The sequence below is a fragment of the Loxodonta africana genome, chromosome 10 (genome assembly GCF_030014295.1).
Source record: "Loxodonta africana isolate mLoxAfr1 chromosome 10, mLoxAfr1.hap2, whole genome shotgun sequence".
Lineage (NCBI taxonomy): Eukaryota > Metazoa > Chordata > Mammalia > Proboscidea > Elephantidae > Loxodonta > Loxodonta africana.
Window position 1 is genome coordinate 12,523,257 of NC_087351.1, and position 14,406 is coordinate 12,537,662.

The 14,406-nt window shown below is 38.2% G+C and overlaps 1 protein-coding gene across 5 annotated transcripts in view; it reads left to right on the plus strand.

Annotated features, from left to right (window-relative positions):
* The window catches only part of UBR1 (ubiquitin protein ligase E3 component n-recognin 1), a 155,548-nt gene that overhangs the window by 62,555 nt on the left and 78,587 nt on the right, over window positions 1-14,406 (plus strand). For all 5 annotated transcript variants that reach the window (XR_010323102.1, XM_064292073.1, XM_003418686.4 and 2 more), the window contains 8 exons: window positions 548-610; window positions 862-985; window positions 1,332-1,439; window positions 2,203-2,291; window positions 3,842-3,940; window positions 4,754-4,911; window positions 10,874-10,973; window positions 11,548-11,676. Coding sequence is in view for 4 of the 5 variants with exons in the window: in XM_064292073.1 (XP_064148143.1) it covers window positions 548-610; window positions 862-985; window positions 1,332-1,439; window positions 2,203-2,291; window positions 3,842-3,940; window positions 4,754-4,911; window positions 10,874-10,973; window positions 11,548-11,676 (870 nt within the window). In the remaining variant the exon portion in view is untranslated. The remainder of the gene's footprint in view (window positions 1-547; window positions 611-861; window positions 986-1,331; window positions 1,440-2,202; window positions 2,292-3,841; window positions 3,941-4,753; window positions 4,912-10,873; window positions 10,974-11,547; window positions 11,677-14,406) is intronic.

Here is a 14,406-nt window from a genome sequence, read left to right on the forward strand (position 1 = left end):
TCGTGACCCTTTTCACATCATGGCACACATAGAAAATGATAATATTTTTACAGTTGGGTAGAAGAGTGATCCTCCAGGTAATCTTTTATAGACTTTGCCCACCTCCTTCCCGGGCTTGAGGAGTCAGTGTCCCACCATCCTTCTAACCCATTAGTGGACAACAAGCTGTTATGGAACACAAATTAAGGAGATCTGAGTTCATTCATGAAAAGTACTTAAAACACATAGTAGGAGTTTAGTAAACATAAGCTATCATTATTATCTAATATAAATAGAATACAATAAGTAGGGAACTGGCATTCTTCTCAGGCTAGAAACCTAGCATCCTAAACTATAGAAGTTCTGTGCTGGAGGTATTGAAAGTTCTGATGCTTCCTAAAGATGTTAAACATTTACATATAATTTTCAGGTATCGTCAGATCTTAGTACTTTTAGGCAGGCAGCAAGCCATTAATAATTGAGAGCTCATTAGGTCTTCAGGCTATATATACCTTATAGGTCGGTGTTGTCAGTGCATTACCTAATTCTCATTTTTGTCTGCAATTAGGGTCGCCGGGCTGTTAAAGCAGGTGCTTATGCCACTTGCCAGGAAGCAAAAGAAGATATAAAGGTAACTTTCTGAATTAGGGAAAAAAAGAGAATTTTAAAGAAATGCACATTACAAGAGCCCAAATGGAAAAATAAGTAGTTAGACATTTTAGTAGAGATAGGACTGGGGCATTTAGACCCAGAGTTGTAGAACTGTGAGGGTTGCTACAGGATTTCTTTTCTTTCTTTTTTTTTTTTTAAAGAGTAGATTGCTTAATTAAAAGCAAAGTTAAAACCAGTTTTTTTTTGTTTTAATATTCCTTTCATTTATAGAGTCATTCAGAAAATGTCTCTCAACATCCACTTCACGTAGAAGTGTTACACTCTGACGTTATGGCTCATCAGAGATTTGCTTTGCGTCTTGGCTGCTGGATGAACAAAGTTATGAGCTATTCAAGTAAGCATGTAGCCTGTATTTCTTATTTTCCTGTTTGTCTTATTCAGTGTGTGTGTGTGTTTCCCTTAACCACAAATTTAAAATGTCGTTGAATATGAAATAAAATTTCTTTTTCTTTTTTTTTGGTTTATACATTTTGATTAATTTTCAGAATTGCATTTCAAATGCTGTAAATAGCTTTTATTGGCTCTTAATCCTTTAAAGAACGAGTCTTTATGTTGACAGAACTATTCCCGACTTCAAGTATGAAAGTGTTAATATTAGTCTTGTCCTAGGTTGCTACAGGAAACCTACGTTTGGGAGAAGTGTTGTGAGAATGAAAGTTCTATGACTTCTTTGTTTGTAGGTGACTTCAGACAGGTCTTCTGCCAGGCATGCCTTACAGAAGAGCCTGGCTCTGAGAATCCCTGTCTCATAAGCAGATTGATGCTGTGGGACGCAAGGCTTTATAAAGGTAGGTAGAGCTTCGCTGATGACTTATTATAGTGGTGCTAAAATTGCTTTTGTATCCTTGTGATTAAATCGATGATCTTGATTGATGAGATGTTATACTTTAAAAAGATAAGATTTATCAATCAATATGTACTTTTCTGGGCTAAAACCCAGGGCTATTGCCTTTTTAATTATAGTGCCTTTTCATTTAGTCAGGGCCAGTAAAAACTCGTGTGTGTGTACATTTGTGAAGTAGTGCTGTTGTTAAAGCTGTGTTAGTTCTCATTTTTTAAATCTAAATGAAGAACAAAAGCAAAAGATAAAGGAAAGCTGGGGGAATGGAGAAGGGAGAGTACAGAGGAAGAGTAGTTTTGTGGGAAATAGAGTGAAAAGGAATGGAGAAAGGTTGGGAGAGGATGAAATGAAGTGAGATAAAATGGTGTGCCCCCCCACCCCCAGGCACCCTCACAAGCACTACCATGCCAGTGCTCTTCCCATGTTGCTATTTTTAAAAATTAGCATAATGTGCCAAGAAAATAGCTCGCAGGGGCAGGGAGGGTGCAAGCTGGCAAACAGATGCAGAAGGTGCGTGTTATTTTTGTAAAAATATGGTACATGTATTTTAAGTTGTAACTTAAATATTAATGCATAAATGCTATTTATGTGTGAGTCTATGTAGTCCATTAGCGTGAGAAATGTTTTGATAATATTTTGCTGCTTCTAATAACTGAAGTGTTCTTTTTGTCTTGGTGGTGTACCTCCACTTCCAAAAAACTGACCGATAGGTGCCCGAAAGATTCTTCACGAGTTGATCTTCAGCAGTTTTTTTATGGAGATGGAATACAAAAAGCTCTTTACTATGGAATTTGTGAAGGTAATTTCTCTTCATATATAAATAGATGTCAGTAAATAAGAATAGAAGGCAGTTTTTTGTAAATGAAATAATAAAAACAAAGAGGGTAATTATGAATCAGAAGGACTGAATTTTATGATTTGTTTCTCAAAAGTTTATTATGTTACATTAATATATTCCAAATGACAGTTGGTCATATGGAGACAGCAGTCTGGGAAGGGAGATAGGTGGAAAATGACCTATTCGTTTGCTTAAGCCAGGCAAAGGGAGTTTATCACATTCACACATGCATTTATCTTATTTAATCATTTTGCCTGTTAGTAAAATTATAATGAGTAGACGTGACTAGTTGAAAGGCATAAATGAGGAAGAGGGATAGATGTTCAAGCTAGAGGTAGGTAGGAGCTAGGTGGTCAAGAGTTATACTCAACTGCTTGAGGCTAAAACATGGAGGTAAAACATATAGCTTCCTTTTTGTTGTATTGACCTGTCATATATCCCTTACTTTTTTTTTTTTTTTGTCTGTTTCCCAAATTAGATTGCAAGGTTATGTAAGACAGGGACTTCTTGAAGGGAGCCAATAAATACTTGTTGGCTTCCTCTGATTTTGAGTTGGAGGCAGTTCTGTAAGACTTAAGACAGGGCCAGAAATAGGACCCAGAATTGGATTGGAAACAGAGAAAGAAACAGTGATTGTGGTAGACAAATGATGCCGAAGGATAAGATACCTGTACTCCTGGGATTTTAAAAATAGATTGTTAAAGGCAACTACGATGTTTGGTGTATGCCTCCTCCTTGAAAGGTGATGGCAGAGATGTTAGCTATATTCTTCTAAAACTTGTTAGAGATAGAATGTTGGATTACATCTGTCATCTCAAATGAAAATTGTTTTTTCTTATACGAAAGTTAATCTCCCTACTTTGATGTTATTTTATTGTATACCATGGTCACTTCTTAAACTTTGTAAGAATTCTGAAGGGAAAAATTAAATATGTAGGGCAAGTGTCCAACACGGTGCTTACACAAAATAGATGCTTGATACATGGCTGTGTGTATTATTTTTATTCTGCCACTATGTCAGGGCTGATTTTTAGCTGTTATGTAACAGTACAGATGAGCAGTTATTTGTAGTGTGCATCCAGTCTGTTGCCTGGGTTGGATCTGATTGGTTTGTTTTCCAGCTCATATCAGCTGATAAATACTTTGAATATAGCCCATGCTCTATACCATTGGGGCAGAATCTACTAAAGATTGTATAAACTAGACTGCACTGTTGCAGTCTTCTGCAATTTTTACCTGTGTGGTTTTTTTGTTTAGTTTTGTTTTGTTTTGCAGTTGTCACTTCCGCCTCTGCTACTTTGGGTAGCTGAATTCATACTTGGTCTTTTGTTTGTTACTCTGTTTCTAATTGCTTGGAATATATTTTGTTGACCATGATAGTATTGCCTTAATAAATAGGAATTTTATGCTCATCTTACAGATAGAAACAGACTTGGCAGCAGTTGCTAAAATTGGGATTGTAAAAGTTTTAATGGTGGTTTGTAATTGATCTTTCTTCTTGTGTCTTCCAGTATTATAAACAGCTGCAGAAGGAGTATATCAGTGATGATCATGACAGAAGCATCTCTGTAACTGCCCTCTCGGTACAGATGTTTACTGTCCCTACTCTGGTACGTATCGATGACTTCTTTGCAGCCTTTCTAAAAAGATCCTTTTACTTTTAAAAAATTTTTCTTAGTGTTGTATCAAATTAAAACAATGTCAGGATCACTAAGGTGAGTTAATTCCATCTGGACAATTGCATAATACTTTTGTGGTACCCATGGGCTGGGTAGCTTATGGATTGGGAGGGATAGCATTGCCTGTATCCAAATGTCCTGATACCCTGCAGGTGAGGTCCAGAGCTGCTGTCTAGGTTTCTAGAGTAATTTAGGAGTGCTGTCTCGTCTACGGAAACAATTTACCATTCTTTTGTTGTCTAGTTATTGTTTGGGGGATAAATCAGAGTGAGATAAAAGTAAGAAGGGAGAGGGTTATGATTGTCAAACACTGCTTGCGATGGTGCTTCATAGGCCTTCTTTCTGTGTTTCTTCTGGGCATTTTGGCCATTTTGAAAAGGCCGGAGAAAAAGATGTGGAAGAGAAGTTGCGTTGGGGGTGAATAGAGCGGGGAACGCCAGAATAGATAGAGATGTGATAGAAGCCATATTGTTCTACTTTCTCACTGTGTGATTACTGATGGTTAACACTTACGTAGGTAACCTGTATAATGAGCTTGGGGTGTCCGCACAGGTGTTTGTTAGTTACTGAGGAGTAGGAATTTTTACTTTTAGCAAATAACTTCAGTAATTGTTATTCTATGAAAGTAAGGACTGTTTTATGCCCGATAAACACTAAATAACTTTCTGACCAACAAAGTGAATACTTTAAGTCCATATTATGATGAATTAATGCTAAAGACAATATTCATGAAATCTTCTGCAGGCTCGACATCTTATTGAAGAGCAGAATGTTATTTCTGTCATCACTGAAACTCTTCTAGAAGTTTTACCTGAGTACCTGGACAGGAACAATAAATTCAACTTCCAGGGTTACAGCCAGGACAAACTGGGAAGAGTATATGCTGTAATATGTGACTTAAAGTAAGTTGCTGGGGTCAAAAGGTGAGGGTGCCTGTAAAACACAGTATGCTTGTTTATAAATCAACCTCTGGTCATTTTGGTTATTTAGGATTCTCTTTATAATGCTGGAAAATACAAAGAATTGCTCCTGTCTCGTGTCCATAAATGCCTTAAGTGAAAACTTCTTACTGAGTTGTGAAACAGGTTAATCAAGAAGGTAACTGAGTAGGGCCTGTCTGTCACAGGAACTGCCGTCTCTTAGAGTTCTCAAATGAATCTTCCTTCCCTCGTGCTGAAGGACTTCGGTCCTGTCCCTCTTCTGTAGTTTATTTGTGCAGAGTTTTAGATAACCTTATTGATGCTAATTTCTTTTTAACTCCCTTTTCATACAAATTCTGCTGCTGCTGCTGCTGCTGCTGCTGTTAGTTTTCATCAAGTCACTTCCAACCCATGGTGGCCCACGTGTGCAGAGCGGCACTGCTGCTTAGGGTTTTCCAGGCTCTGACCTTTCAGAAGCAGATCGCCAGGCCTGTCTTCTGAGGCATCTCTGGGTGGGTTCAAACCGCCAACCTTTTGGCTAGTAGTCGAGCATTTAACTGTTTGCGCCACCCAGAGACAACTTTTCATAAATATAGGATCAAGTTGTTGATGTTCGTCGAGGGTTTCTTCATTAAGTTTTTCCTCTCTGAAGAGGATTGAGAGTTTCCTTTTAAATTGAAGTTAGAACCACTTGATAGATTATGTTTAGGATCATTGGACCTAAAAGGAAAGAAATTTCCATTGATTTTAGAAATAGATGTGAGTATTATAAGGGTTATGACAGATCAACTATTCAGTAAATCAGAGACTTCAAAAATTCTTTTTTAAAAGAATATATTAAGACAAAATGTATTTCCCTCAGTTTCCTATCTAAGAAAAGAGCTCCATGGTATGCGTGATTTTTTATTTCTAGTCCTTTGGAAAGTAATCCTTCTAGTTCTGTCCCCTTCTTCTAGTGACTGCGGGGTATATACGGGTGGAAACAGTGGGCTTCCAATCCAACTTAAAGACACTTTAGTCTGTTTAAAAATACATATGACAGATTTCTGGAACTTCACTGTGGATCCCTGGTGTTACTGAGGAAAATGCTTCAAGGCTTTCTCAAATTCCTCAATTTCTAAGTATACTTATGGCATGTAAATCTCCCTTTAAAGTCCAGTGCATTGTAACGTTATCACATCTTCAGAAGTAGAGATGATGCATGAACTCAGTAGGGCATCACCAGTGTGATTCAGATTTATTCCTCAGGCATAATAAATTACATATTAGACACACACAGAAAATAAACAAAGATAGCCCAGAGGCAGCACTAAGAGTTATCACTGGTGTTAAATCGGGGAATGCCCTGGGTCTGCTTACCATACAGGAAAAAATGTCTCTGCTATTGTCCTCAGTACTGCAAAGTATTATAACTGAGTTATTTTTATTCAGAGAAGTTGTGCATAATCACATCCTTTGTCCTATCTTATGATCTCTGACTATAGTTATTCTCTATGGTGAATAATTTAAGAGTTAACCTATCCCTAGATATCCATTTAGTAAAACTTTAAGGTCCCTGGTTTGAAAGGTAACTTTAAAGTTTTTCCACTCTACCAATGCTTATAACTTCTCCCCTACCCCCACATCAAAATATAGATATCTCTAGTGACAGGGAAAAGGGAAACTTTACATATTTTGAGCCCCTGTTCAGCACATGATGTGTTAGGCTTATCATATGTTCTCATGTAATTTACTCATGAGGGGCCTGTGAAATTTACTAGCAGATGCTGTATGCAAAGGAGCTTTACTTACGCTACGTCATTTTATTCTTGCCGCGTTCGCATAAGGTAGATGATGTCATCCTGACTTGTAGATCATTTGCCCAAGGTTGCAAAGCTTGTAAGTGACAGAAGTGCTATTTGAGTTTAGCACTGTTGATCAGTAAAGTTCACGTTCTCTTCACTACATTGTGTAATCGCACAGAATACGTAAAAAACACACCAAAACCTGCTCTGAGACCTGGCTAAAATGCCAGTGAGATATTTATCCTTTGTTTCATAAATAATCACTCAGCCTCACTTTCGCAGTCTCTCATTGGAGAAAGTCTATAGTCATATCTTATTCTTTCCTAACATGCTTATGCATTCCCTACTTCTTCCTGAAACCCTGATTTTATCATTGTCAATTAGAAATAACCACAAATAGGCAATGTCTTTTATAGATTAGAGAAATAAAAGATAATGTTGTTCCTTAATAGAATCAAAGTCCAACTGCATCTCTTTTCTAAGTTTCATTTCCACAGTGAATTAGCAACGGAGAAACAAAGTACTCCATCACATACCTTCCTTAAAAAAAAAAAAACAGGGGGACAAATGAAATTAAATTAGTAGAGGCGTATCATTTAGAATGAAGGAGGTAATAATCCCTCCCTTCTACTCTTCACTGGGTAGACTTCAGTTGGGATACTGTGTTCATTTTTAGCATAAACCTTAAGTGGTACACATTCAACTGGAACAGGTCCAGAAGAGAAAGACAACGATTTGGAAAGGATTTCAAACAATATGAAATGGGAACTGTTAAAGAAACTGATGCACCTTAACCTATAGAAGCCTTGACAGATAACAAATGCTGTCTTCAAACCCTTCCTCAAGTTAAAGGGGAACTGAAGTTGCTCTGAATGGACAAAGGGAGAGCTAGAACCAGAAGATGAAAGCTATATAAAGACAGGATTCACTGTAAAATAAGAAGCTTTCTAACAGCTAGAAGGGGCTACCCAAAGTTGGAACACACTGCTTTGAGAGAATAAAGTTTCCTGGAGTAGGCTGAACACAGCATTTGCTGTGGTCTCAACAAAACTTATTTCATGTTGAGTTTCAGTCAGGTAAGTTAGAGGATACAGTCAGGGTATGGAAAGTTAAAATTCTGGAAGAATTTAGACTTCATCACGGAAACAACTAAAAGACATTGCCTATTTGTGGTTATTTCTAATTTTGGTGTGTTTTTTACGTATTCTGTGCGATTACACAATGTAGTGAAGAGAACGTGAACTTTACTGATCAACAGTGCTAAACTCAAATAGCACTTCTGTCACTTACAAGCTTTGCAACCTTGGGCAAATGATCTACAAATCAGGATGACATCATCTACCTTATGCGAACGCGGCAAGAATAAAACGACGTAGCGTAAGTAAAGCTCCTTTGCATACAGCATCTGCTAGTAAATTTCACAGGCCCCTCATGAGTAAATTACATGAGAACATATGATAAGCCTAACACATCATGTGCTGAACAGGGGCTCAAAATATGTAAAGTTTCCCTTTTCCCTGTCACTGGAGATATCTATATTTTGATGTGGGGGTAGGGGAGAAGTTATAAGCATTGGTAGAGTGGAAAAACTTTAAAGTTACCTTTCAAACCAGGGACCCTAAAGTTTTATTAAATGGATATCTAGGGATAGGTTAACTCTAAATTATTCACCATAGAGAATAACTATAGTCAGAGATCATAAGATAGGACAAAGGATGTGATTATGCACAACTTCTCTGAATAAAAATAACTCAGTTATAATATTTCGCAGTACTCCTTTCTGAAAAGTATAGAAGACTCAAACCAAATTACCCCTTACTCTTCTACCCTGTCCCGGCTTTTCTTTAATTGATTTTGCCATATATATTTACCTACAGACTACTTTTTCTTTGCTTTTTCAAAGAAAATTGCACTGGACAGTATTAAAACAGTCAAGGATGACTTCACTCAAAAAGGCTTATTTTAAGGGAGAGAGTGGGGAATGGGGTGGAGGAAGAGACTCTTGCAATAGAGGAGAAAGGCCAGAACTAAGTCTCATCTCAACTCCACTGAAGCAGAGGGGAGGATGTTTTTTAAAGACTGATGGGAGGTAGTGAAAAAATACTGAAGGAAGTTAATCAGCTGTCCTTGAGTGGATTCTGACTCATGGAGACCCCATGTGTGTCAGAATAGAACTGAGCTCCTTAAAGTTTTCAATGGCAGATTTTTTGAAAGTAGATCACCCGGTCTTTCTTCTGAGGTGCCTCTGTATGGACTTGAAACCCCAGCCTTTTGGTTAGCAGCTGAGTGCCTGAACCATTTACACTACACAGGGACTTGAAGGAAGTAAGGGAGGATTAAGTAGTGGTATAGGTCACATGGATCTCCTTAATCTCTCGAGTTTACCGTTATGGCCAGGTAGAGTATGTTCCATTTGGATTATGTAAGTGCCACTGAGAGGGAGATCAGTGGCCCAGAGTCAGGAAGAAGCCTGCCTAAAGTTTAGTCAAGCTGAGATGAACATTAAGGCCACTTTGGTCAGCCATCATTTTCTGGGAACATAAAAGGTGAGGGAATTTCCTTAACCATTGATGTTTTCCAGGTCACAGGACTTGGGTAAAATTCAATATTGCCACCTTCCTTGTTCTGTCTTTCCCGTTTCTTACATCTTCTTTACTTGCTCCAGAAGTCAGAAGTGACCTGTGTGAAGTCACTGAAAATTAGAAATGTAAATTCTCTTCTACTCTAGATGAGTGCTTCTCATATTGTAATGTGTATGCAGACCATCTGGGGAGCTTGTTAAAACGCTAATTCTTATTTAGTAGGTCTGACAGAGAGCCCAGAATTCTGCGTTTTAACCAACTCCCAGGTGATGCTGATGCTGCTGGTTTGTGGACCACACTCTCAGTAGCAGTGTTCTAGAAAACAGCCCAACTTTAATGCCATTTGTTCATTGTGGAAGACTTTAAACTTTAGCCTTTTTTACCTTTAAAAGATTTAGATGGTAATTAGTATATTTCAAAGTTATTTCTTTGGTAAGGTCTTGATGATTATATTTTTAATGGACGTTCAACGTATTAATGGAGATCTAAAGAAAGGGAAAAATTAAACCCCAAACCTCACTATTTTTACTAAAAAAAAAAAAATTTTTTTTCTATCTTTGTTGCCTTGTCATTTATGTTTCTACATTCCTTCCTTTGTACCTCTTTTGTACTTAACATTGAATTGCGGTGGCCGCTGTTTGTATCTGTTTTCCCCACTGCACTTTGAACCTCAAGGGAAGGCCTGAAAGATACAGAGTGTGTCTTGTTCACTTTTGTATTCCTAATACCTGCTATATATAACAATTGTTTCCTGAGATACCGTTCTAAGATAGACATTGTTCTCATTGGCTGTGAAACCAGTCATTGTCTTTCCTGCCAAAGGAAATGTTGGTCTTGTAAATTGTAGGTTAAAGTGGGCCTGTTTATCTCATGAAAAATGTACATTCTGATGAGCAAACTCATATATTCATGGTAATCTAACTCCTCTTTTAAAGAAATAAAGCAAAAGATGACATAGGCGCTTATATCCTCCCAGGTTCTAGGTTTTGAAACCATGCAGGCAGGAAATCTGTTCCAGATATCCCAAGGCTGAAGAGATTTCAGCTGGCCCTTTGGGTGAAGGATGTGAATCTCAACAGTCCTAGAAAATCTGTACTATGGTTGTCCATAGTTAGCTGTGACAGACTAGGGCAGTTATAAAAAAAAAACAAACCCATTGCCATCGAGTCAGTTCTGACTCATAGTGACACTACAGGACAGAGTAGAACTGCCTCCTTTTCCAAGGAGCAGCTGGTGAATTTGAACTGCCAGCCTCTTGATCAGCAGCCGAACTCTTAAGCACTGCGCCACCAGGGCTCCAGGACAGTTATAGGTTTCCCTACTCGGACTAAGCTCTGAGGGTGTGGTGTGGAGAAGCCAGGCTTAATGTGGACATCTACGGCATGTGGAACGTTCACGTTTTGCTGGTCGTATTTAAAATAAAACAATAACTAATTCTAGCCCTGCTCAGAGCAGCTAATTACAGTAACAAATTAGAATCCATAATTTGGAGGAATCAACATTGTCTGTCGTCTTGAGAATCTTAAAATGATCTCAGAATAGAGAACTGAAATATGTCTTTGTCTCTTGAAATGATAGGTATATCCTAATCAGCAAGCCCACAGTATGGACAGAGAGATTAAGAATGCAATTCCTTGAAGGTTTTCGATCTTTTTTGAAGATTCTTACCTGTATGCAGGTATGATAGTTTTTCTGTACATTAGTAAGAGAAATTCATTTAAACAAATTTTATCCTGCCTTTTCATGTTTTGCAAATTGTAATTTTCCTGTGTATCTTATAATAGAACAGTTCAGCTAAAACTATAATGCTTATATGGAAAAGAATACATATTTAACAAAGTAGAAATAAGATTTAAACACGGCCTCACTGATCCTGTTTTAATAGACCTTTCTCAGTATCTTAGTTTACTGCTGCTGCTGCCATTAATGTTCCTTCAGTGCTTACCAAGTGACAGATACTGTAGTAAGCACTTTGCATGTATTATCTCTTTTGATTCTCAGCGATCTTACAGGCTAATTACTATTATTGGCATTTTACATAAAAGGAAATAGAAGCTTAAAAATAATTTGCACAGTCACACAGCTAGAAAGTGACAGCTGGAATTTGAACCCATACATTTTGACCAGCGTAACAACCATGCTAAAATGCTGCTCACATATGACTATGACTCCTGACAGTTTGGTATTTTTCCAGTATAGGAGCCAAGAAAGAAGGCCTAACTAGGTATATGCTGACCAGTCTTTTCTTGCAGGGAATGGAAGAAATCAGAAGACAAGTTGGGCAACACATTGAAGTGGATCCTGACTGGGAGGCTGCCATTGCTATACAAATGCAACTGAAAAATATTTTACTCATGTTCCAGGAGTGGTGCGCTTGTGATGTAAGATTTGCTAGTAGGACCTGACAAGATCGGTGCCTTTTTAAGTGCTCTAGTAGTTTTTAGTGGTATAGATTATGTTTTAAATTCCCTGATGAGAAGTTTTCTTTTTAAGTAGTTTCTTGCATATTTGAATTTGTCTTAATATATTTAGGAGAAAAACCCAGTCTTTTATAATTTGATTAGAAAATGTGCCTGATAATAGTTTTGTTTATCTTTGGGAGTAGTGTTAAACCCAAAAAACTCATTTTCATGGAGTCGATTCCAACTCATAGCACCCAATCAGACACAGTAGAACTGCCCCAAAGGGTTTCCAGGGCTGTAAATCTTTACAGAAGCAGACTGCCGCATCTTTCTCCTGCACAGCTACTGATGCGTTCAAACCGCTGACCTTTCAGTTAGCGGCCGAGCGCTTTAGCCATTGTGGCACCAAGGCTCCTGGGACTAGCTATAAACACCCAAACCCAATAAAAAAAAAAACAAAACCCAATAGCAGGGTTTAAATAGGTGTGTGTGCTTCCATGGAAATGAATATTAATAATATAATTAGGACCATAAAAAAACCATATAGACTTTTAAATATTCTAAGAATGGAGAGAGATGAATATTTATTCAATTAAGAGTTTGCTTTTTTTTTTTTTTTTTAATTCAAGGCTAACCCTTTTTTTTGTTTTTAATTTTATTCTATTTTAGGGGAAAGTTTACAGTGCAAATCGTCTCTCATTCAAAAATTTATACACAAATTGTTTTGTGACGTTGGTTGTTATCCTCGCAGTATGTCGGCACTCTTCCCCTTTTCCTTTAAACCCAGGATACCTCATGTTCATTCATCCAGTTTTCCTGTTTTTGCTTTTGGGCAGCTGTTACCCTTTGGTCTTGTGTACTTGATTGAACTAAGAAGCACATTCCTCACTAGCGTTATTGTTTTTTATATGGGCCTGTCTAATCTGGTAGAAAGGTAGAGTTCGGGAGTGGCTTCAGTTCTGAGTTAGCAGGGTGTCCAGGGGCCATAGTCTCAGGCGTTCCTCCAGTCACTGTCAGACCAGTAAGTCTGGTCTTTTTCTGTGAATTTGAATTTTGTTCTACATTTTTCTCCCACTCTGTCCAGAACTCTCAATTGTGATCCCTGTAAGAGCAGTTGGTGGTAGCACCCAGGCACCATCTAGTTCTTTTGGGCGCACACTTGTAGAGGCTGTGGTTCATGTGGTCCATTAGTCCTTTGGACTTATATTTTCCCTGTGTCTTTGGTTTTCTTCATTCTCCTTTGCTCAGAATGTGATGGGACCAATAGATATATTTTAGATGGCCACTCGTAAGCTTTTTTTTTTTCTTCCGTTTATTTTTTTTATATAATTGTGCTTTAAGTGAAACTTTAAAAATCAAGTCGGTCTCTCATATAAAAATTTATATACACCTTGCTATATACTCCTAGTTGCTCTCCCCCTAATGAGACAGCACACTCCTTCCCTCCACTCTCTCTTTTCGTGTCCATTCGGCCAGCTTCTGGCCCACTCTGCCCTCTCATCTCTCCTCCAGACAGGAGATGCCCACATAGCCTCATGTGTCTACTGGATCCACAAAACTCACTCTTCACCAGTATCATTTTCTATCCCATAGTCCAGTCTAATCCCTGTTTGAAGAGTTGGCTTTAGAAATGGTTCCTGTCTTGGGCTAACAGAAGGTCTGGGGACCATGACCTCCAGGGTCCTTCTAGTCTCAGTCAGGCCATTAAGTCTGGTCTTTTTACGAGAATTTGGGGTCTGCATCCCACTGTTTTCCTGCTTCCTCAGAGGTTCTCTGTTGTGTTCCCTGTCAGGGCAGTCATTAGTTGTAGCCGGGCACCATCTAGTTCTTCTGGTCTCAGGCTAATGTAGTCTCTGGTTTATGTGGCCTTTTCTGTCTCTTGGGCTCATAATTACCTTGTGTCTTTGGTATTCTTCATTCTCCTTTGCTCCAGGTGGGTTGAGACCAACTGATGCATCTTAGATGGCCACTTGCTAGTGTTTAAGACCCCAGATGCCACTCTCCAAAGTGGGATGCAGAATGTTTTCTTAATAGATTTTAGTATGCCTATTGACTTAGATGTCCCCTGAAACCATGGTCCCCAAACCCCCACCCCTGCTATGCTGGCCTTCAAAGCATCCAGTTTATTCAGGAAACTTCTTTGCTTTTGGTTTAGTCCAGTTGTGCCGACCTCTCCTGTATTGTGTGTTGTCTTTCCCTTCACCTAAAATAGTTCTTGTCTACTAATTAGTGAAAAACCCTCTCCTTCCCTCCTCTCTCCCTACTCCTGTAACCATCAAAGAATATTTTCTTCTTTGTTAAAACCATTTCTCAAGTTCTTATAATAGTGGTCTTATACAATGTTTGTCCTTTTGCAACTGACTAATTTCACTCAGTACAATGCCTTCCAGATTCCTCCATGTTATGAAATGTTTCATAGACTCGTCATTGTTCTTTATTGATGCGTAGTATTCCATTGTGTGAATATACCTTAATTTATTTATCCATTCATCTGTTGATGGGCACCTTTTTACTATTGTAAACAGTGCTGCAGTGAACATGGATATGCATATATTTGTTCTTGTGACAGCTCTTATTTCTCTAGGATATATTCCAAGGAGTGGGATTGCTGGATCGTATGGTAGTTCTATTTCTAGCTTTTTAAGGAAGTGCCAAATCAGTTTCAAAAGTGGTTGTACCATTGTACATTCCCACCAGCAATGTGTGTTC